The sequence below is a fragment of the Ambystoma mexicanum genome, chromosome 9 (assembly GCF_040938575.1).
Source record: "Ambystoma mexicanum isolate Mex_15411 chromosome 9, UKY_AmexF1_1, whole genome shotgun sequence".
Taxonomy (NCBI): Eukaryota; Metazoa; Chordata; class Amphibia; order Caudata; family Ambystomatidae; genus Ambystoma; species Ambystoma mexicanum.
Window position 1 is genome coordinate 379,884,568 of NC_090931.1, and position 25,186 is coordinate 379,909,753.

General features: G+C 46.3%; 1 protein-coding gene across 9 annotated transcripts in view; it reads right to left on the minus strand.

The window, feature by feature from the left end:
- Positions 1 to 25,186, minus strand: part of TSPOAP1 (TSPO associated protein 1) — a 3,887,333-nt gene that overhangs the window by 1,640,254 nt on the left and 2,221,893 nt on the right. For all 9 annotated transcript variants that reach the window (XM_069614850.1, XM_069614845.1, XM_069614847.1 and 6 more), the window contains one exon: positions 13,927 to 14,036. In XM_069614850.1, coding sequence (XP_069470951.1) covers positions 13,927 to 14,036 — 110 coding nt within the window. The remainder of the gene's footprint in view (positions 1 to 13,926; positions 14,037 to 25,186) is intronic.

The window sequence follows — 25,186 nt, forward strand, 5'->3', positions numbered from 1 at the left end:
AATGAAAAGGATCTAAAGCCAATATTGCAAATTCTCTTTAATCCCGCTAATAGATTTTATGACATTAAAAATTGAGAGTGTTATATTGTATACATTAGATATTTGTCTATGTGACATGGCAAGCGCGCTGGACAGCTTACAGGGCTCTCTTTTGAAATCTGCAATGTTTCTCCCTATGTCAATTCCAAATGCCATTATTCGGCATGAATTGGGGCTGGTTGCACTATCATCTCGTTGGAAATGGAGACAGCTGTCCAACTATGTCAAGATTCATTATCCTCCAATTAATTCATTGTACATTGATCTAAACAAAATGTTGGGTTCTCAAACTCCAAAATCTTTTCCTAACTATCAATTGAAAATGCAACAAATCTTGGATAATGCAAATATTACTGTTGAGGATATTCAATATCGTCCTGGTTTTGCTAAGAAAAAACTCTTTGAAATGGATTGGTGTATAACAATTGATTCAATTAAGACCTATGGGCTATATAAAGAATATGGTACACATGTAAAACAGCGCATTCCACGTTACGATCATGTCTTGTTATTCCCATGTGAAAATATCCGAAAGGCATATATCCGTTTTAGACTAAACCTATACCATACTAGGGAAAGAACTAAGAACTGGGAAATGAATAAATCAAATAATTATGTGGGATGTCGATTTGCTGAATGTAACAAATCTTATGAAACATTGAAACATCTTATACTGTACTGTCCGCATTTTAAGAACTTTAGGACACTTAAATTGAGGAAATTTGTGGAAATTGAATTCGAGGACTGCCTTGAAGTTTTGTGGTCCAGAATGATGCAGGGATCATATAAACCCCTAATATATGAAGTGGCAAAATTCTGTAAGTACATTGAAAATGAATTCGAGTTATTTTCTAAACTGTATTGATTGATTAAATGATTATCTGTAAGATTTTAAACTTTGTAAAGGTTCTACATGAATTGTCATGAATTTTGAACCAAATGCAAAATAAAAAAAATAAAGAACAGTCCAAGCAGTAATGTTTTGTGAAAGTCTGTAAAGAGGACCATGTGGCTGCCGCACGAATATCTTGTACTGGCACCCATCTATGGAAATCCGATTCAGTGGCCACACTCCTTGTAGAATGTGCTCGCAAGCATACAGAAATGTTCTTTCCTACTAAGTTACATTAGAATGGTGCAGCGGGATAGTTTGCTTAGTCACTGCCAGTCCTAGTTTGTGTCCAGTATAATCAATAAACGGGTCGATTTGCCATTCGAGACATGTAAAAACCCAAAGACCTTTTAGGGTCAACACGATCTAGCCTTTCTTCCTCTATCGGGATGAGGTGAAGGATAAAAGGCAGGCATGACTATTTTCTGAGAAAGGTGACATTCTGATACTACCTGGGAGAAAGGTAGGATGGACCATCAAGATGACCTTCTCCTTGAAGAAGGTGGAAAACGGCGGCTTACATGAAAGAGCTTGCAATTTGCTGACTCTGCGTGACGATGTAATGAATGTGAAAAAACTGTCTTCAAAGTTAACATTCTCAAAGGACATGAATGTAGCGCCTCAAAAGGTGCAGACATGAGGTATTTCAGCACCAAGTCCCAAAAAGGAACAACAAAGGGAACTGGAGGGAACACATTAGTGAGCCTTTTTAGGAACTGTACAATCATTTTGGAATAAGATACCCGCACTGGCGTGCGCTTAAAAAGGGATAAGATGGCCAGGTATTCTTTCACAGTACCAACCGGAAGCACCTGGCAAAAAGGATAACACCACAGGTGTGTCGCACAGAAAAGGATCTGCATTCTTATATTTGCACCAGCTGCAAAACGTATTCTAACAGCAGCAGTACAGAGACTTTGTTGCAGGTCTTCTGGCCAAAAGCAACACCTCCATTACCCTCCACAGGTCCCAATCCTTATATCTCAACCGCTCAGAAAAAAGGCTTGAAGGTTTAGAGTCCTCACTTCTGGTTGGAGAACCCGACCCCCATCTTGCGGAAGAAGGTCTCTCTTTGCGGAAGACGAATCGGAGGGCAGATGGACATGTCCAGAAGATCCGACACCACGTCCCCCTTGACCAATCAGGATCATGCATTTCCCAAACTTCCTCAACTTCTTGGACGTGAGGAGTGACGGGGACTGGAGGGAACGCGTACAGGAGTAGTGACTCTACACCTCTTCTCTTGTTGAGGTAGTACATGGCCACTGTGTTGTCTGTCATTATCAGGACATTCTTTCCCAGTAAAGAGGGCAGAAAGGCCATCAGCGCTAGTCTGCTAGTCTGATTGCGCTCAGCTGCAAAAGGTTGATGTGTAGTTTGGACTCCGATGGAGACCAACAACCACTGACAGTCAGATTGAGGGAGGCAACCGTAACTACCTTATCTCTGGTCTGGCCATGGTTGAAAGAAAGGTTCCCCTTTCAAAACATTCTCCTCACAGTCCCACCACAGGAGATCCTGCGGGTCCCTGCTTGGAACCTGAAGAAAGTCCGACATCCGGCTGAAAACTGAGACGACTGGGACCTGGCACCAGAAAAATGCAGCATGCCATGAGGCTGAGCAACCTCAATAAGTCAAAGACTGCATGGCAATCACCCATGATGATTGTGTGGGGTCCCCTGGTGGGACACGGGCATCAAGGCTTCCGGGGAGGCACAGGCCTGGTTGGATGCTGGATTGTAGCGATCTGGGCAGTTGTTTATAGAGGGATATGTTCTGGACCATGACTTGATCACTGGCACTTTGGCTAAGGATTCAATCCCAATTCTTGACTTCCTCTGTCTTAAGGGGATCCTCACAGATCAGAAATGGGGGACTAATCTTAAGACGACGCTTACGCCCTTTGAGAAGTTGTCAGACTAATCGGCCTCCTGGAAAGGGGTTTTGTCCAGGCTCTGTGGGGTTCTGATCACGGCTGATATAAAAAATATTGGATCAAACTGTGTGGCGATGAGATCCCAGAGGAAACGTATGACAGGATCTTTAAACAAATTCCCATGAAACACAATCTTAAAGTGTCTATTGAAAGCAATTTTAAGATGTTGCACAGCTGGCACCAAGACTCGTTGCAGATCTCGAAGATGTTTGCCGGAGCCTCCCCAAATGTCCGAGGGGATGCAGGGAGATGATCCCTGGCTCACACGTGGTGGCACTGCCCCGAAGGTTCAAAGGTACTGGAAGGACCTATTGGGATGGATATCGGAGGTGACTGGGGAGCTCCTGCCACTAGACCCCCCTTCAGATGCTCTTGAGGTTGTTTTCGGGGGGTACAGATCTCTTTAGATATCGCAGAATGTGGGAAGCCACGCTTAGAGCCGGTCGAGTGGCCGTAGCCCAGAAATGTAAGGGTTCCAATCTTTCGGGACATGAAGATTGGAAGCGTAAACTCAGAGAAATATTTACTATGAACAAGTTGATGGCTCTGGTGCGCAACTATGTGGGCATTTTTAGGGATTAATGGGGGCCAGTGGGGCTGGTACATTCACTGATTAAATGGTGGAGGATGGTTGGGCAGGAGGGGGCAGAGGAGCTTGGAGAGAGGTTTGTGTGGTGAAGGGGCTGGCTTGGATTTACATTCGGGGCCCACAGCGGCGGCGATCTGATGTAAGGGAGGGGGACACTAAAACCTCTGGGGGATTTACGGACAGGAATGAGGTGGACTTCTTGCACAAGCCAATCCGGCACAGTAACCAACCCGTTGTGACTGTGGTTATTATTTGATGGCAATCACAGTCAAAGGCCGGAAGACGCTGAGCATTCTGGAATTTGACGTTCATCTACTGCATGTGTTGAGCCCTCACCTTGGGCGGTGAGGCTTTCCCTGAGAAAGCATCTAGGACTGCTCTGATGATTGGAGCCTCTGAGAAGGTATCATGTGAAACTTCTTGAAGTTGAGGGAGAAGCCAAGTCTGTGGAGAGAGTGGCAGGTGATGCAGAGAAGTTCCAAGACCTGTTTGGCTGATCAGGGCCCGTTCCCCCAATCATACAGGTATGGGTAGATATAAATTCCACCCTCCTGAGACTTGCTGTTACTACCGCCATCAACTTGGTGAAAAATATCGGGCGAACTGCCAACAGAAAATCTTAGGTACCTTTTGTGCTTGTGATGAATAGGCACATGAAGGAAAGCATCCTGAAGGTCCAAGGACATCATCCAATCCTGGAGCTGGAGGGCCTGAAGGACCTGAGAAAGAGTAACCATCTTGAACTTGTCCTTCCTGAGGAACTTGTTCAAGTATCCCAAGTCCAAAATGGGTCTCAATCCTCTGTCTTTTTTGGGATCAAAGAGTACCAGCCCTGGTTCCTCTCAGTCACAGGTACCGGCTCTGTGGCACCTTTCTACAGCAGGACGGAGACCTCCTGGAAAAGATACGGCTTTGGAACTTTGAGTGAGTGGCTCCCTGGTGGAGGATCCAGAGGGGCAGTAACCCTGGGACATTGTTTACAAGTATTGCCCTGCCATTCTTCCAAATGCTGTCTGAGCCTGCCCCCACCAAAGTTCTGGGGACTAAGGCATCAGAGAAGTTTGGGGCAGCTGTGGCAGCGGCTGAAGGCAAGGCAGGTGTTGCTTGGACAGACTTCACACCTCAACTTTGTCCACCCAGAGGAAAATTCCTTTGGCCTGATTGGCTTGACCCCTTGCCCTTACAAAGGAAGTGTAATAGCGAAAGGACCAACCCACCATCCCATAGACGTCGGATGGGAAGGTTGTGGCTGCCTTATTGGGGCACTCAACGGCTTGGCTACCGCTTTGGAAGTGTGACGCTTTTCTAGACTTTCATCAGGCTTCTTCCCAAAAAGGTCTGAACCATCAAAAGGCATGTTAAGAAGCCTATATTGAACATCCAGTGCAAAACAAGATTTTTGTAAACCACACATACCTGCGTGTCACTGTGCTAGCCGCCATGGCTCTCCTGATGCTATCACCAGAATCAAGTCCTGATTGCAAGGACTCAAATTGCGTCCTTGCAATCTCTAATTATTTTAAGCAAGCTATCTCTTTCCTTAACCTCTGGAATGTGGTCAGCTGCCATAGCTATAATATCCCACAATGTATGTGTCAATTTGGCCAGAGCGCATTTTCGATTTATAGATTTAAGGGCCATGCTGCTGGCCGAAAAAAACCTTTTTGTTAGGGTGTCAAAGCGCTTATCATGCCTATTGGGAGGGATAGTTGGATAAGCGGCTGCTCTGGATGTGGACGTAGCAGCTTGTACAACTAAACCCTCAGGAGTTGGGTGTTTTGAGGCAAATTCTGGGTCCATACTATAGTACTTATATTTCCTTGTAAGGCTTTTATTGACAGCTGGATTAGTATCAGAGTCTCCCAGTTTGCCATAACTCTCCTCTGCAAGGCAAAGTGGAAGGGCAAGATTGGATTCGTTTGTGGACGCTTGTCTAATATGTCAGTCAGGTTGTCCTGCTGGTACACCGTAGCAGGCCTCCCCATTCAAGGTATTCCGTTACTGTATTCAATAACGGTCTGTATGAAGCCTCAGCAAGTTCAGATGGGTCAGGTGTAGCAAACGTATAGAGGGATCATTTATTTTTCTATTAATCGAATAGAAAAAAACTGATTTAGAAAGACCGCTCTGTGACTGTATAAAGAGGCCTTTCTAAATCAAACTGTCATGCCCCTGCAGCACAGGAGTGCGCACAGGGGCTTACACGCGCAGGCAGAAGAGGGTAGATGTGGGAGTAAGGTAAGTATTTATGGTGTGTATGTGGGTGTGGATGTGGATGTGTGTGCGTGCGTGGGTGGGTGTGTGTGTATGCGGGAGAGGAGCAGGCATGTTTTCTGTAGGGAAGGGAGGGGGAAAGAGGGTAAATGTGTGTTTGTGAGAATTCTGTAGGAGAGGAGGAGGAAGGTGTTGGGCTGGAAAGGGGGGGGGAGTGATGAAAGGGGGCCTCATCTGTAAAAAACAAACAAACTGATTTTCAATAAATCCAGCGAGAGAGGATGGGGATGGGATCGCCATCCCGGGAGATGGATGGTGATGGGGGGTGATCAGAATCTCATATTTCTGGATTTTGAAAGTCACACAAAATCAGCCAAAAAATAAATAAAGTAAGTATTTTTGTGTTCAGCATTTAAAATGCAGAAATATTACATAGAACCGTGGCAAAATCTACCTCAGGTGAGGTGTCAAGACCACTTGCACTCTTCAAGTTAACATAGAGGTTTTCCATTCTGGATTATTCAGACACCAGAGCCTCTGGAACATTTGGTGTCCCATATTCAAGACCAAATAGTGGTGTTTCCTGATCAGAAGTCTCTGCTTCCTCAGAAATTGATGAGACTTTGGCCTTGGTAGGCGCGAAAGCGTTGTGGCCTCTCATTGGTTCCCTCAAAAAGCCCCTTTGAAGGAATATTTTCAAAATCTGAAGAAGAAGCATCCCCCACTCAGCTTTAGAGGCTGACCTACCTGGGCAGGACACCTTGTGGTCAGGAGAGGAATCCGAGGACTACATACTGGACCTACTGGACTGGGAGCTAGGTTATCTTCCAAAGAAAGGTAGTACACAAAAGCTGTGAAAAAATTATTTTAAGGAACTCAGCTGCAGACTATGTAAGCATGATACTTGCAATGCACCAATAAATGTAGGAAGCTGAAAAAGGATAACGAGTATACAAAGAAGGCCCTTGCTGGCTAGCCACATGGTGGGTATCAGCAGCTATCTCCAGCAGGTTCACAATTCAATCTGTGAAAATTCTTTGAACAGTAAGGTTTTGATGTCTTTCTTGAGCTGCAAAGGTGCTAGAGCTATACAAATAATTGGTACAATGGTTTTCCAGAGTGCCGGCGCATAACAGGAAAAACTTGGTTTAATTTTGTTTTGTTTCTAGTCTCACGATGTTGCAACCTTTGTGCTCCCCAGATCCTCTGCTGTTCTTCTCCAACTCATTTATAGAGTTTCAGATGATTTGGATAAGCCTGAGCGTGAAAAGGGTGATCGCAAAGTTGGACGCTGTTTTGCTGTTGTGCTGGGGAGCTGGGCTGCAGCTGCCCCAAACGCCGAGACTCCGGGATAAAAGAAACTCGCCGGTTGCTCAGCAGGAGAACGGTAAGCCTTTGTACACGCTGTATACGTTTCACCATTATAAACAACCAGGGTGAGCGGGAGACTGCGGGAGTTAACTCCTTTGATCCCGTTTGCCCCAAAGAATAGAACAGATTGAAACACAAGCAGTGCAGGTTTCATCTGGTATACGGCATTCCAGTATAGAGACTTGGCACGTTTATGGTGTAGAGGATTTTGAACTGTCAGATTGTGGGCCAATGCGGGATAGAGTGGTGACTTGTCAGAAACTCTAGAAATCAGACAAGTACATTTTGTGGAAATCCTGCAGTGAGTGGCCTGTTTTGGATCCCCACCCATGACACGTACCCAAAAACTCTAAAAGACGTTATCATTGAGATATTGGAAATGAAACTACGCAGCACGAAAGACATGGAGAGAGAAGGGGACAGGTCATATTTAAGTGAAAACCATGAAACAGATATTTCCGTCAATCCACACATTTTGGAAAATACATACTTAAATACTCCTTAGCAAACCCAGGTCCAAATACATGTAGAAGAAATACCTGAACATTTGGTGGCCAGTCAAAAAGAGAAAAACCCAAGTATTGTATTAACAAATAAGTGGAAACGGGGATTAGAGTAAACAATAACAATGAAAAGAATCCAACAAAAAATAGAAAATCATTTTGAGAAAAAAGGGCACAAAAGCCACAGTGACGCCGAAGGGGAATCATTCATTTTATGGGAAAATCCAAGTCGCCCTCAAACTCCGTCCGCAAGAACGGAAATTCTCTTATCACCAACAAAACTGGGGAATGAAATCCCTGCACCAAATGAGGAGGAATATGAGGCAATACCAATGTACCAAAATACTCGGACCTCTGAAAATATAAGCCAAAATCTAGAAGAACAAAGAGACCCAGTTCATTATGAAGATTCCAACACAAAAACCGATTCCAATACCGAAACATTAAAAGCATTAAACTTTGTTCTCAATTCATTGGTATCGGTTTTTGAAATGCTCAAAATGGAGGTAGAGGCACAAAATGGGACACTCTTGGAGATGACAAAAGAAGTAGCACTGTGTGACTCGTCTCTAGTTGGCCTGGTAGCTGCAATCAATACTAACATGACCCTGCCGCTTCGAGATCTCAATCTGGAAATGGTAAAACAAGGACTTGACATCTCCTCTATACAGCAAAGTCTGAAGAAAAAAAATGACATGGAAAAACAAAATAACGAGTTACTGGGAGAAGTCCTCCTTTTATTGAAAGAAAATCGGAAGTCAGATCTAACAGAGAAAAAAGAAGAAAACATCCGGGAGTATTCATTAGACGATATGCCACTCTCAGATTCTGTGCTGGATGAATTCCGAAGGCTCGCCAATGTAGTAGAAGGAGAAATGGAAACTAAGGAAGTGGTGTCAAAAGTCCAGCTAGAAAAGATTAATGGGAAACAAACAGAGACAGTCTCAGACTGGCAGCATCCCTGCGTCCAGACCTCGAGAAGCAGGAGAAACATGAGAAAACGTCTAGCAGGAAGGGAGAGGTCAAAAACAGCACACCCCAAAACAAACAAAAGCAAAAAGAAGGGGCTGAAAAATAATAAAAACATTGAAAACGCAACGGGAAAGGCAGACGCTCAGCCAAGTCCAAAAACCTCTGGAAGTATCGAGGAAATAGAAAACCCAGTATGTATTGCTCAAGATCCACATATTCCCCTGGGAAAAAACATGAACATCAAAGAGAAGACAACTCAGAGAAAAACTAAAGAGAACCTTGGAACGATTAAAACAGGAAACTGTAATAAATCAGAAGAAACTGTTGCAATTACAAAAGCAAGCATTGGCCTCCAAACCGAAAACAAGCTAGAAGTAAGTAACAACTCAAGAACTAAGACAGAGGAGAGTATTCCTAAAAACCAAACAAAATCGGAAGAACTACAAATCATGAAAGAACTAAACGGAGTTCCTCAAACAAATATTGCATCAAAAGCAATAAAATGGGCTCCGATCTTCTCAAAAAAAGATCCACAATCTTCAAAAAAGAGTCATAGTTCAAACGACACTGTGACAGCACATAGTGACCCCAATATAAAAATAGCCCCAATTTTTGCAATAACAAAAAAATTGCCCCAATTTTTGCAATAACAAGTCAGAAGACCAGTAAGAAAATCGGGGCATCTCTAACAAACCCGATCACTGACACAATTTTGAACAAAACAAATTGAATGGCAATAAAAAAAAGACAAAGTTCAAAATGGTGAGGGAAAGTCGGTAAAACTAAACAGTCAAGGAAATCAAGATGTTACCTGTTTGGTAACGCAGATACCAGCAAAAACCTATGAATACTTGAGTCAAAGCAACCTCAAAGATTACACTATTCAAAGAGTTTGGATGAGACTGCGTTCCAACATTGGGCGTCACAAGTCACTGAGTCGTGCAGTGATATTGGGCATAACAAAGAAAGTTAAAAATCTTCATTTTTCTCATCAGAAGATATTGAAAGTGTCAAATTTCCGATGTCACAGGACCCTTTTATGGTCGAACTGGTACTCACCTCGGAAAATGCAAAACACGCTATGTTGCAAGAGTCCGTGGAGTTAGAATCCTATGGCCTGTAAGTCTCATGCAGTGACTCAGAAAGAAATACCACTGTTAATCATTGTAACACCCCAATGCTAAAATTGCAAATTGAAGGGTATACAGTATTTTGCCTACCGGCATGACAAAAAGCATTAGGGAGACCATCAGGGAGTTTGCTCATAGCTCTTAAAAATCAAATATTTAAAAACATAACTGAAATTTGGAAAAAAATTCTAGGTATTCAAGCATGTAGAGCAGAAATACATCAAAAAGGAAAACCCTCAACCTGCGTTTTGATAAATATTTACTGGAACCCCGCCAGCTCAAAACTGGACATATTTTTAGAAAACCTGGGCCTCTTACTGGAAGCAGTGAAATTGAATTTGGTCTCTAGTAATATAATTCTGGCAGGAGACTTTAATACAAACTGCCTATACTGACAAAGTAATGAGTTAAAACATTTGGCGGCAGGGAAGTTAAGAAGGGGAAGAATATGGCTGGAGTTCATGGAACGCTGGGACCTTAAAATGGTTAATAGCCCAATGGGGGGAGATCAAGGAACGCACACAACATGGCATAGGGGGGAAGTCATCCTCCACTTTAGACTTTATTTTTGTTTCCAAGAGACTATACGCATGACCATCTCTTCTAGTTTTAAAACAAGACGGTGGCAGTGATCATAGTAGATTAGAGCTTTTGTTCCATAACATTCTAGGAACAAAAAATGAGAGAAAACAAGAACTTGAAGGGAAAAAAGGGAAAATCAGAGTAGTGAAATACAAGAATGGGGGTCTAAAACTCAATGAGCGGCTAAAACCAATTCCTGAGTATATCTGGAAATCAGAATGCGACCCACAGAGGTTCACCAAATTTCTCTGGGCCACTTTAGCACCTGGAGATTTAGTAGGGAGAGAAAAACAAAAACATCTTCACGCCTTTGATGAAACAACCCAAAATAAAAAAAGATAGTATAGGAAAGCCCTGCGAGAAATTAAGACAGCAGGGTATCCAGTAGAACTATATAAAACAGAAATAAAAAGAGAGAAAGCCAATTGTAGATCCTGGTCATTTTTACAAAGGGAAGCCCGGATGCAAAAAGAGGGGGGACATGTACTCAAAACACTAAGAGAGAATAATACCAAAGTTTTTTGGGAAACATTAAATCAATTTGAGGGGGAAACAGGTAATTCTCTCTGTAACTTAGTCTCTGAAGAAGGCTGGGTCGAATATTTAACAGAGACCTATAAGAGTCATAGCACCTGTCACTTTGTGACTAAGCCAGATATATCTTGGCAACTTAATTTTGACGAGAAGGAAATTTGCGAAATTATAACTAATTCTTCGACCTCTAAAGCATCAGGATTGAATGGCCTGACTTATCAGACGCTTAAAAGTGAACCGGAACTATGGTCAAAACTATTGTCCGGTCTCTTTAGGGAAATCCTTAAGTAACGGGTAGTTCCAATTTCTTGGAAAACAGCGTTAGTAATACCCTTCTTTTAAAATGGGGACCGCCGAGCAGCAGCAAATTATAGACCAATAGCGCTGCTCGACATTGAAAGTAAAATATTCATGAAACTTCTCCTAAATCATGTTTTAAAACGGGTAGAAGATTTTGACATCCTATCACGTTTCCAAACAGGGTTCCGAAAGGGATTGTCGACATCAGTAAATGGTCTGATCCTCAATCTGTTGAATGAACAGACAGAGAATAAGAAATCACTCTCATTGTACGGAGCTTGGATCGATTTATCTAAAGCTTTCGATCAAGTGGAAAGAGCATTACTCTGGCAAAAGTTGCGAGGGTGGGGCATGCCAGAAACACTATTGTCCATATTGGTGGAATTGTATAGAGATACAAACTTAAGAGTTCGCCTAGATACAATGGGTCACCTCTCAAAATTAATAAAGGTAAACGGGGGTTAGACAAGGGTGCTTAGGAGCGCCCCTCTTTTTCATTCTGTATTTTGGCAGACATGGGACCTTTTTTAGAATCATCTGCGTTTGCCAGCCCCACCTTGAATGGGAGAAAGATCTGTTGGCTGGCCTACGCAGATGATATAGTACTCCTTGATAGAACACCAATTGGTCTACAACGTTTGCTCACGAGATTAAATGAGTATGTTTGGATAAACAGACTAACAATTAACCCCACCAAATCTAATATTCTCATTTTTAAACATCCTTTGACAAAAGTTAAGTACAACAGTTGGAAACTGGGAGGCGAAAGTATTCAAGTTGTAGAAACTATAAAATATCTGGGTTACAACATACACGCCTATCCAACCCAATACAAGGCAGAATCTGAGATCATGGAAAAGTAACGCAAGCCGCGTCACAAATGACCAAACTGAATTATAAGTTTTGTAAATTTTCCATTCTTCCGTTAGTGCAGTATTATCTAGCCAAAGTGGTTCCAGTGATACTATGTGGACTGGAAGCTAGATCGGGTCTTTGGTCAGCAAACTGGGAAACCTTTGAGGGTCGACTGTGGAAAAAAGTCTTGGGACTTCCAAGTTGTACACCCATTGGAAGTCTGAGATTCGAGCTAGGCTTAAAATCTCTGAAATGTATGGCAGACTGGAAACTGATCTCCCTGTTTCGAGAAATAATCACAGGTAAAGAGACCTCCCTTTATGGTGACCTCAGGTGTCAGAAGTTGGGGGGAAAATCAACAACTTGGTCAGCACTTGGGGACAAGGTAATGAAAGCCTTTATAAAGGTAGGCCTCAACGAGGAAACTGGTCTCAAACCCACTCAAAGTAAAAAAAAATGGGAACTTTTAGATTGGATTGAAACATTAGAGAAGGTCAGATCAGACCCAGTTCAAAATCCTTTCTTGAGGGGGGAAAAGAAACTTGGGTGCCTTTCGCGCTATTTAATGAAATTCCCCAACAGAAAATTGCGTTCAAACTTCCTCAGATGCGGGGAGGTTTTGGAAAAACGAAACCAAGGGGACAAAGCAAAAAAACTGTATTCGATTTGTATAAACCCTGCCAAACAAACATTAAGGCATTTACTAATGGACTGTGAAGGATCACGGAAATATTGGTCAAGACTTTTTAGGAACTTTGTGCGCCGAGAGGAGGATATCATAGCAGACTTTTTGTGGGACAGACTCCTCTCTGGCACCAACGCCGCACTAACATCGACCCCTATACAGGTGCTAATCAACTGCGAAATCATTGTTTAACCCGTATAGCCCTGGAAAACAGTTCACCATAATGTTGTTCTTTTAGAAGCACGTTGAGAATCTAAAGACCAATAGTATAAATGCCTTAAAAAGTAGCTGGGTTGGTAAAAATTAGAACACAATGAGATATTTAGTTTGAACTTGTACATGTACAAAAATATTTGTAAATTGTTTGTATTTTTTTATATCTTTTGTAAAGGCTCACTGAGCCAAAAACAAATAAAAAATACATGAATAAAAAAAAGATGATTTAAAGTACTTCTGCACTACTGTAGGTTTTCTTGTCTGGGGTAAGAACAAAATCTAGAATACAAACCCTTTGAATGTGTAAATGCGGGCCCTCTATTTAGTGCTATGGTTCACATAACAGTACTTGATTTGCATGTGAATGAGCTTCGTACAATACCCTAAAACTAAGTTGTGCATTTAGTGCATGGACTAATACCTGTAACAAAATACATTTGAACAAAGGTGATCAAGGAACCCTTAACTTTATACTCAAGTAGATCTAATAGCATTTTAACTTTTTAAATTAGAATTCTAGGACTGAGCAATGGGTCTACACTTCTTAAGAAAAGGCAAATCAAAGAAATCTCTATTTTCTAATTTGTCAAGAACAAGGCAAATGCTATTGATAATCCCACTAAAAGAAAATGTTGCAAAAAAGCAGCTCCTAACCATACTGCTGATATAAAAAAACAGAACAGGAAGTTAGACTCAGTGAGTGGGTACAATTTCAGTCTGGGGCACTTTCAAATTCAAGAATAATAGCAATTTGATCAGCATTTTCAGAGGCCTGGTCATGAAAGGAGCAGAGTTACTAGTTGGGAAGGAGCAAGAACATGGCTGTTCGAAGTAATAAGAACTAGATTTACTCAAAGGTCATTATGCAAAATTGGCCTGCACAAAAACAAATGTACTGGCAGTGAATGGGAAAATAGGATGCTTTTGTTACTATACAGTGTTAAAGTGTGTGTAAACGGACCCACATTTATATAAATGTTGTTAGACACTCCATGCCAGTTTACAAATTTTGATTCACATCCAAGCTTGGCTGTGGGACAGCAGAACTATAATCTGCCAGCGCATTTATTTTGTTTTCATCCAATTACATATCTATTTGATCACTCACCCTCATAAAATCCGTCATCATCCATCTCCCCATAGATGTATATATACTCTCCAGCAGTTAGTGGAAGTTCAGCCTCAGGATTTTCATTAGGGCCATCAAATGGGTTGTAACTAGAAGTAAAACGCAGGGTTGTTTACGCATGTTGAGAAGTCCTAAAGAAACAGATTTATTTTTAAAAACATATGTTGTATTTTACGTTTTGGGAATAGGCTGGAGATGTTCATACCACCTTATTCTACAGGAATTGGATGACTAATAAGCCAACAGAAGAACAAGTTACTTACCAACTGTAACGTTCTTTTTATTGGATGTTCCTCCCACATATTCCTCATCTTCGATGTTCGTAGCATCAGCTTTGCTGCTTCGGAAAAAAAAAATCCACACCAGAGGGTGCTGTGCTTGATGTCGTGGCGCCGATGTCACTAGAGGGATGCCGTAGAGTGTCGAAGTCATCCGCAGTATAAATGGCTCGAGCCGCACCTGTTGGCTTCAGTTCTGTTTTTTCGATATTCTCAACTGGTGAGTTGATAAGGTGTCCCCTTAGACTGTAAGCTCTCAAGCAACATTGAGTGTAAAATACGTAAACTGTACGGTGGGGTAGGTTGGGAGGGCCAATGAGAAATACGTAGGAGGAACATCCAATCAAAAGAATGTTACAGTTGGTAAGTAACTTGTTCTTCGAATGGATTGTGTCCTCCCACGTATTCCTCATCTTAGATAGACTCCAAAAGAAATGAAAATTTGGAGGGAGTACTAATTCATTTTAGTCATGGACCGGATGTAGAACGGCCTTAGCAAAAAAAGACCCCCTTGGGATGAGGTCGAATCTAAACAATAGTGTTTCACAAAAGTGTGCATTGACGACCAGGTGGCCACTGCACAAATATCTTGCACAGGGACACCCCTCTGAAGAGCCGTCACAGTCGACATGCCCCTAGTAGAATGAGCCCTTAGCACGCCTGGAGGTTCTTTACCTGCCAGCTTGTAACACACTCCAATTGATAGAATTATCCATCTGGAAAAGGTCTGTTTCGTTACTCCCAGGCCCAATTTGTGGCCGGTGTATCCAATGAAAAGTTGGTCACTTTGCCAACATTTTGCCAGTATAGAAATGTAAAAGCTGAGAGCCCTTTTTGGGGCCAGCCTGTGGAGCCTTTCTTCCTCCTTACTTGCATGAAGGGGGAGGATAGAAAGATGGAAATGTGATCATATGAGACAAGTGAAAGTCGGAGATTATTTTTGGTAGAAATGAAGGTTTGACTTTAAGTATAACTTTGTCTTTATGAAAGATGGTGTGAGGAGGCTTACAAGAGAGCCTGTAACTCAGTCACCCTGCGGGCTGATGTAATAGCCACTAGTAGGATAGTCTTCAAAGTGAGAAGCCTTAGTGGACAAGAATGCAAAGGCTCAAAAAGAATGCATGTAAGGAATTTTAATACTAAATTTAGATCCCAAACAGGGACTTGAAAAGGGACTGGAGGGTAAACGTTAGTGAGACCCTTTAAGAATTGAACAATCAATGGAATTTTAAATTAAGATGCCTCTTCTGAGGAGCGCTTAAAAATAGAAAGCTCGGCTAGGTATCTTTTTATTGTATCAATCTGGAGGCCTCAATTGGCCAAATGTAATAGGAAAGAAAGTACCATAGGTGTACCACATAGGAATGGATCCACATTCTTATCTTTACACCAGTTACTGAACTTGTTCCAATGACATTGTTACAAAGATTTCTTTGCTGGTGTTCTGGCCGAAAGCTCCATTACGTCATCCAGAAGGTTCCAATCCTTATATCTCAGCCTCTCAGAAACAACGCCTGAAGGCTGAGTGTCTTGACATCTGGATAGAGAACCCAACTTTCCTCTTGCGAGAGAAGATCCTCTCTTAGTGGAAGACGTATTGGAGGGCAGATGGACATGACCAGAAGGTCCGGGTACCATGTCCTCCTGGCCCAATCCGGGACAATTAAGATCATGCCTTTCCTGAACTTTCTCAATCTCCTGATTCCGCAACCCCTAGAGCTCCTCTTGCTGTCCTGTTGACACTGGTCGCAAACAGATCCACTTTTGGCGTTCCCCAAAGGGTGAAGATCTCTTGAAGGACTTCCTGAGCTAGTTCCCACTCGTGGGACACTGTGCTCTGCCTGCTCAGATCGTCCACCGCTGTGGTCTGCTCTCCAGCTAGGTGAACTGACGACAGAGATTCCTTCTTGCATTGCCCAGAAACAGAGCTGCCTTGCCTCTCTGCACAGTGATAGAGACCCTATGCCTCCTATCTTGTTGAGGTAGTACATGGCCACTGTGTTGTCCGTCATTATCAGGAAATGATTTCCCTGTACAAAGGGCAGAAAGGCATTCAGCGCTAGTCTGATTGCCCTCAACTCCAAAAGGTTGATGCGCAGTTTGGACTCCGATAGAGACCAACGACCGCTGATTGTCAGAACGTTGGTGTAGGCTCCCCACCCTGTGAGTGAGGCATCCGTCACTACTGTTATCTTTGGCCATGGTTGCCAAAAAGATTCTCCTTGCAAGCCCACAATAGAAGATCTTGAGCCACCCTGGCCGTAACTTGCAAAAGATCTGACATTCCCCGAAAACTGGGACCATCGAGTCCCGAGGGCCCATTGAAGGTTTCTCAATCTCTTGTAATTGAGGGAGAAGCCCAGTCTGTGTAAGAAGTGGCAGGTCATGCTCGGATGTTCCTGGGCTTGTTTGGGTGAACGTGCCCTGATTAACCAATCATCCAGGTAAGGGTAAACATGAATCCCACCTCTCCCGAGAGTCGCTGCCACTACCGCCATCAGCTTGGTGAAAACCCTCGGGCGGAGGTAACCCGAATGGCAGAACTCAAAACTGATAGTGAGAACTGCCAAACACGAACCTCAGGTACTTCCTGTGCTTGAGATGGACCAGCACATGAAAGTAAGCATCCTGAAGGTCCAATGATACCAACCAGTCTTGGAGTTGGAGAGCCTGAAGGATCTGAGAAAGGGTTACCATCTTGAACGTGTCCTTCTTGAGGAACTTGTTCAAGTTTCTGAAGTCCAAGATGGGTCTCAATCCTCCGTCCTTCTTTGGGATGAGGCAGTATGGGGAATACCAACCTGTGTTCCTCTCCGCTACAGGTACATGTTCTATTGCACCTTTCTCTAGCAGGGTTAAAATTTCCTGCAACAGGAGTGGATCCGGAATTTTGACAGAGTTGTATCCCGGTGGATGGTCTTCAGGCCTTTTTTGAAAAGGAAGGCAGTAACCTTGAGCCACTGTTTCTAGTGCCCAAACATCTGAAGTAATGCCCCACCATTCGTTCAGATGCTGAGAGATTCTGCCTCCCACCGGGGTCTTGTGGGTCAAGGCCTCAGAGTGGCTTTTCGGCAGCTGCAGCAGCGGCTGAGGGGACAGATGCCGCTGCTGGGGCTGATCTAGCACCCTTTCCTCGTCCACCCCGAGGACATTTTCTTTTTCCTCTTTGACTAGTCTGTCCTTTCCCTCTTTTAAATGAGTGATAAAAACAAAAAGGACGACCCCTCCAGGAAGATGAGCCTGGGTAGGAGTGTTGCTGAGGTTGTCGTATGGAGACGCTTAGTGACTTAGCTTCTCCAAATTTTCATCCGCCTTGCTGCCGAACAACCTCAAGCCGTCAAATGGCATATTGAGAAGTCTGGCCTGCACATCCGGTGCAAATCCCGACTTTCTCAGCCACGCAAACGTGCGTAGTACTGTGCTAGACGCCATGGACCTGCTGATGCTGTCAGCAGTGTCCAGTCCTGATTGAAGGCATTCTCCCATAGAATAATTTCCATCTTTCACTATCGCAAAGAAGCCGTCTCGCTCCTCGCCCTCAGGAATGTGTTCAGCCACTGCACTAATACAATCCCACAGGGTGTATGTGAATTTTGCAATGGTGCAGGTCACATTTGTTGACTTTAAAGCCATAGTGCTCGAAGAAAAAATCTTGCGAGACCAGGCATCAATTCTCTTATCGTCCCTATCTGGGGGAATAGAAGGGTATGCAGATTGTCTAGTGGATGTAGCTGCCTGGACTACTAAGATCTCAGGTGTAGGATGCTTAGTTAAATAGTCAGGGTCAGAAGAAGAAGAAGGTCTGTATTTCCTTGCGAAATGTTTGCTCACCGCTGGTCCAGATTCTGGGGTTTCCCATGCGGCCATAACCTTCCTCTGAAGTGCTTTGTGAAAAGGAAGAACAGGATCCTTTTAAGGACTTGACTGAGAAGAACAAGTTACTTTCTTACCTGGTAACGTTCTTTCGATGGGATGGTCCGACGACGTATTCCATATCTATGACAGGTAATGTCCACAGCTATGCTGCTTCGGAAAATCTTTGGCGTCTGTGTCCTGCGTCGATGACGTCGATGCGCTGTCCCCGAGGACCTCCTCCGACGCCCGACATCACCCAATGTGATAAGTAGGACGCACGACGCCCATAGCCTCAGTTATAGTTTTTTCCCAGAACGTGTGCCACCAGTTTTCTGCCAGTCAGACACAGAAGGCCTTGCGGAACGCAAGCTGCAATCGCAAAAGAAATTCTGCAGCGGGGAAGGCAGGGAGGGAGCGATATGGAATACGTCGTCAGACCATCCCATTGAAAGAACGTTACCAGATAAGAAAGTAACTTGTTCTTCGAGGGGATTGGGTCCTCCGACGTATTCCATATCTATGACAGACTCCCAAAGCAGTACCAAGCAAGGAGGTGGGAAAGAATTTAGAATACAAATTTAGCATGCCCAATCAAATTGCGGAATAGAGAACTGCCTTGCCAAAGGCCAGAACTTGCCCTCTGATGGAATCAAGGGAATAGTGACGTACAAAAGTATGTACTGAAGCCCAGGTGGCTGCATCACAGATGTGACGAATAGGAACTCCCCTCTACAGGACAGTAGACGCAGCCACTCCTCTGGTAGAATGGGCCCGCAAGCCAGCCGGAGGGTCCTTACCCGCCAAGCGGTAATACTCGGAGATAGCTAAAATAATCCAACGAGACAAAGTCTGTTTCGTCACAGCTTGTCCCAAACGCTTTCCAGCGTAACCAATGAAAAGTTGATCGTCCACTCTGACCCGGGACATGTGCAAAAGATAAAAGCTCAACGCTCTCCGAGGATCAAGCCTATGGAGCCTCTCCTCTTCCTTACCAGGATGTGGAGGAGGATAGAACGCCGGAAAAACAACCTTCTGGCACAAATGAAATTCCGAAACCTCCTTCGGAAGAAAAGAACGACGAACTCTAAGGACAACCCTGTCCTTGTGAAACACAGTGAAGGGAGGCTTAACTGAAAGTGCCTGTAACTCACTCACTCTGCGAGCGGAAGTAACCGCACCAAAAACACAGTCTTCAGAGTTAACAGCCTCAAGGGGCAAGAATGTAAAGGCTCAAACGGAGCACCCATAAGAAACTTAAGAACAAGGTTCAGATCCCAGCCTGGCACCAGAAAAGGTGACGGAGGGAACACATTAGTGAGCCCTTTCAGAAACTGCAAAATTAAAGGAATTTTGAAATAGGAACACTCTTCAGACGAGCGCTTAAATATGGACAGCGCCGCCAGGTAACCTTTAATGGTCCCCACTTGCAAGCCCCTGTGGGCCAAAGAAAGCAAAGAAGACAAAACCATGGGAATGTCGCATTCAAAAGGATCCACATTCTGAACTCTGCACCAGTCGCAGAACTTTCTCCAACGGCAACGGTACAGAGACTTTGTTGCCGGCCGCCTGGCCGAGAGCAACACCTCCATCACGTCTTCAGGGAGGTCCCAATCCTTATACCTCAACCTTTCAGAAGCCAAGCGTGAAGATTGAGGGAACTGACCTCTGGATGGAGAACCTGACCCCCCTCCCATGAGAGCAGATCGTCTCGGTAGGGAAGACGACGTGGAGGGCAGATGGACAAGTCTAGAAGGTCCAGGTACCACGTCCTCCGGGCCCACGCCGGAGCAATGAGGATCATCCGGGAACTGAACCTCCGTAACCTCCGCAGCACTTGCGGCATGACGGGGACTGGAGGAAACGCGTACAGCAGTGGGAACGGCCACTCCACCACGAACGCGTCTCCTAAGGCTCCTTTTGGAGGAAATTCCCGCGAGCAAAACCTTTCGCGTTTCCGGTTGACACTGGAGGCGAAGAGATCCACTTGAGGGGTCCCCCAAAGGGCGAAGATCTCCAGGAGAATCTCCTGAGCCAGCTTCCACTCGTGAGAGATCATGCTCTGCCTGCTCAGAGCGCCCGCCGTCTCGTTGTCGTCTCCGGCCAGATGAACCGCCAAGATCGAAACTTCCTGCTGGATGGCACAGAACTCGAGCTGCATCGCCTCCCTGCACAGCGGAAGTGACCCTGCCCCCCCCTTTTTGTTGAGGTAGTGCATGGCCACCGTGTTGTTCGTCAGTATCAGGACACTCTTTCCCCGCACAGTCAGCAGAAAAGCTTTCAGGGCCCTCAGCTCCAACAGATTGATATGGAGTCTGGACTCCGACGGAGACCAACGGCCGCTGACTGTCAACTCATTGGCATGAGCTCCCCATCACGATCGTCACCTCCGGCCAGGGCAGCCAAAATGGGGCCCTCTCCATCAGATTGCCCTCGACGGCCCACCACAGAAGGTCCCGGGCTACCGAGGGCGGCACCTGAACAGGGTCCGACAGCCTGCCGGAGGACTGAGACCACTGGAGCTTGAATGCCCACTGCAAAGATCTCATCCGCAGACGACCCCTCTGGCACCAGAAGAATGCAGGATGCCATGAGGCCAAGCAGTCTCAAGAACTCGGCGCTGGGAGATTCTGGGCAAACTGAAACTTGTGCACCATCTGCTGAATGTGAAGAGCCCTCACCTGAGGAGGAAAACACTGCCCCAGGGACGTGTCGAGCACTGCTCCGATGTACTGGAGCCGCTGCGTTGGTGTCAAATGGGACTTCTTTAAATTGAGAGAGAAGCCCAGCCTGTGAAGGGAGTGGCAGGTGACGGACAGATGATCCAGGACTTGCTCGGGAGAGCTCCCCCTGATCAACCAATCGTCCAGGTAGGGGTAGACGTGAATCCCCCCTTTCCTGAGATGCGCTGCCACCACCACCATGAGCTTGGAGAAAACCTTCGGGCGGAGGTCAATCCGAACGGCAGGACCCGAAACTGAAAGTGCGAGTCGCCAACCGCGAACCTCAGGTACTTCTTGTGCTTGGGATGGATCGGCACGTGGAAGTAAGCATCCTTGAGGTCGAGAGACACCAACCAGTCCCGAAGTTGAAGGGCCTGGAGGACTTGAGAAAGAGTCACCATCTTGAACTTGTCCTTCCTGAGGAGTTTTTTCAAACCGCGCAAGTCCTTGATGGGTCTCAATCCCCTGTCTTTCTTTGAAATCAAAAAATAAGGGGAATACCTTCCCTTGTTCCTCTCCGCTACAGGCACCAGTTCTATGGTGCCTTTCTCCAGCAGGGCTTGAATTTCCTGCGCAAGGAGCAGATCCGGACTCTTCAAAGAGAGGTTCCCTGGTGGATTGTCGTGAGGCCTCTGCCGAAAAGGAAGACAGTAGCCGTGGGTTATGATCTCCAGAACCCACACATCCGAAGTAATGGCTTGCCACTCTACAAGATGCTGCGCCAGCCTTCCCCCAACCGGCGAACCATGGGACCTGGCCTCATGACTGAGTGGTAGCGACTGCGGCGTTGCCTGAGGGCAAAGAGGCAACTCCCCGAGCGGCCTTGGCACCTCGAGTACCTTTGTTTCCACCTCTGGCACTCTTACGATGGCCTCTTTGACTGCTACCTCCTCTCGCTTTACTGAAGGACGAGTAATAGCGAAAGGAACCTCCCCTCCATTGCTGTCCCCTAGGACGAAAAGGCAGAGGTTGGCGAACTGCAGCGCCCAACGATTTCGCTGCAGCTTTGGAGGTCTGCAACCTCTCAAGGCTCCCGTCAGCCAAAAAGGTGTTCACCGTCAAAAGGCATGTTGAGGAGCCGGGACTGCACATCAGGAGCGAACCCAGACTTCCGTAACCACGCAAACCTGCGCATTACGGTGCTCGCCGCCATGGACCGGCTGACACAATCCGCCAAGTCCAAACCCGACTGAACGGCCTCACACATAGTATCCTTGCCATCCTGAACCATACCAAGGAAACCATCCCGTTCGTCCCCTTCGGGAATATGATCAGCCGCTAATGCAACACAGTTCCACAGAGTGTGTGTGAAACGAGACAAGGCACATATGGAGTTGGCCACCTGAAGCGCCATACCCCCCGAAGAAAACACTTTCTTCGCCCAGCCGTCAAAACGTTTGTCGTCCCTATCCGGAGGGATGGTAGGATACGACGCCTGCTTTGCCGGGGCCGTAGCCGCCTGCACCACCAAACTCTCCGGGGTGGGGTGCCTAGACAAGTAGAAGGGGTCGCTACTGGCTGGATGGTATTTTCGCGACAAAGACTTGCCCACTGCCGGAAGACTCTCCGGAGCAGAACAAGCCGCCGTCACCCTTCTCTGCAGAGCCATATGAAAAGGCAAGACCGGGTCAGTGGGTGGACCGAGATCAAGGATGTCCGTGAGCTCATCCTGAACGAACTCCCCCGGGGGAGCTGACCAACCCAAGTACTCGGTAACCCGAGACATAAGGCGCCGATATGACGAATCGGCATGAGTGCCAGGCTCCGGCCGACAAAACTCCACCTCCGGAGAGGTGTCCAGACCACTGGCATCATGCAGCGACTGCCTCAGGTCATCAAACAGGCTATGGCCCGAGATAAGGTCATCTGGAACCGGAACCAGGCCGCCATCAGAGCCTTCATCACCCTCTGAAATGTACTCCAGGCGGGGAGAGGAAGACCTCTGCGGACCAAAGCAGTGCCGGACCTTAGCCATAGCCTTTCTAGGGACAAACCCCGTGCCACGGGGCCCCTCCAACACCACCGCCTCGAAAGGAGTCGAGGGAGCCGAACGAGTGTGCGCCGGCGTCGACAGAAAAGGCGTCGAGGGCGCCAAACGAGTCGGCGCCGGCAGAAAAGGTGTTGACGTCGAGCTAATCGGCGTCGACGTCAGCTGCAGCGCCTCCAGCATCTGCGGCGTCGACACAGTCCTCGAAGCCGGAGCTCCGAGCGTGTCTCTCGACAACCTGGTCACCAACGGCGTTGACGACCCCCTCGGAGGCGGAGGCTCGAGAGAAATCGTCGACGACCTCGGCGCCACAGGCGTCGACATCTTCTTGGAAGACGGCACAGGATCACGCCGTCTCGAGCGCGTCGAGGGCCGGGACCTGGAACGGGCATGGCGAGAACGGCTACCCTTGTCCGAGCGGGACCTCTCCTGCGAGCCGTGCCGACCACCCGAGCCCGAAGGCATACGGGCGGTGTCTCTCGACCGGTGCCGACCAACCTCACTCGGAGGGGCGGATGGACCGGTGCCCTGCGATTCCAGAATCGCTAGCATCTGCTTCCCGAAGGAAGCCCATTCCTCCGGTGTCGCTTGCATGGAGGGATAAGCGACCCGCCGACGGGCGGAGTCCTCGTTAGAGGACGGGGAAGGCGACCTATGCCGGCGCTTCCTGGAATGCCTAGAAGAGGCGGAGGAGTGGCGAGACCGACACCTGGAAGGAGACCCACTGGACTTCCGACGATGACACGGAGAGTCACCCCTCGAGTCATCAGTCGAAAGCCCCGCAGACCTCGACTTCCGGGGCTTAGACACCCTGCCTACCGACAGCTTCTTCTTGCGTTCCCGCAAGGCCTTTGCAGTGAGCGACTGGCAGTCGACACAGTCGTCCGTATCGTGGGCCTCCCCGAGGCACCAGAGGCGGGCGTTGTGCGAGTCTGTGACCGACATCTTGGACCCACAGTCCCCGCAGTTCTTGAAGCGGGGTCGAAGATGAGAAAGACATCGCCACGAACAGGTCTTCACAACAAACCGAACAGGTTCAACGAACCGAGAATAGAAAACAGCAAACTCTAACGAGTCGAGGCGTACCGAGATTCACGGAGCAAACAAGTTTGCGGAAAAAACGGAGCTGAGGCTATGGGCGTAATGCGTCCTACTTATCACATCGGGTGACGTCGGCCATCGGAGGAGGTCCTCGGGGACGGCGCATCGACGTCATCGACGCAGACGCCAAAGATTTTCCGAAGCAGCATAGCTGTGGACATTACCTGTCATCGATATGGAATACGTCGGAGGACCCAATCCCCTCGAATGTCCGTCATGTCATACTGTTCGTAGGTGGGTGAATTTCTGTTCCACCCCATTCATAATATTTCTATATGCCGAGTCTGCATGATCAGCGGGGTCAGGTTTGTCGAATTCCAATTCAGGTGACGTGTCTATACCACTAGCTGTTTGTAGACAGTCATAGAGGTCAGACATTTTGGACTGAGGGTCAATAAGTTCTTCAGGAACATCCCTTGTACCATATTTTACCCCAAAAGGGGAAATCTCCTCTTCAGAGGATTGTTCCTCAAAAATAGAGGCCATAGACTTGAAAAAGTATTTTCTTGGGACAGGGTGAAAAACGTTACCTGTGGTTTGTGAAGGCATTGACCTTGGTGTCGCCAAAGGTGTCGATATTGGTGCCGGAATCAATATTGGCGTCGATAAGGTCAAAGGAGCTTTAGATGTAAGCGCCGTCGAGGAAGGTGTCAACGCTACCTTGGACACTGGCGTCGAGTAAGTCTTTGACAGATGCGTCGAGGCGACCTTATGACACAGACTTCGATGACGGTTTGGCACCCGACACCATTTTGTCTGGTGTTGCCTTCGGTGTATGCACCGATAGGCCTGTCTTGCTCTTTTTATGAGGTGTCAGAGATGTTTTTTTCGACGACAACCTCAAGGATTCTTCGCCGGATTTAGAGCATCTAGTCTCTGCCCTTCCTCTGTCATCTTTAGAACGAGCCGGGGCATGGTCTTCACGCAATTTCTTTGAGGGGGTCTGGGCTACATTCTCGAAGAATCGTATCATTGAGGCTCTAAAAGCCTCTGATTTTCTAGGGGAATCATGTTTTGATGGACAGGTGATAACCCCTGTATCAGAAGACGACAAAGAAGAAGAGGGAGATCGGTGATGCATCTTCTTTGCATTCTTCGAAGAAGACAAAGATTTTCTTGACCGACTCCTCGAGCTAGATTTCTTTACATCAGGAGATTTCCCTAGACTCTGCAGAGTCTTTATTTTTCTTCGAAGAGGCGTTAGAAGATTCCTCCCCCACCGCAAATTTACCTCTTCATTCCTTGAGAGCTTTATTCATCATAGCTTGACAGGAACCTCCTTCGTCAACTCGATGGTC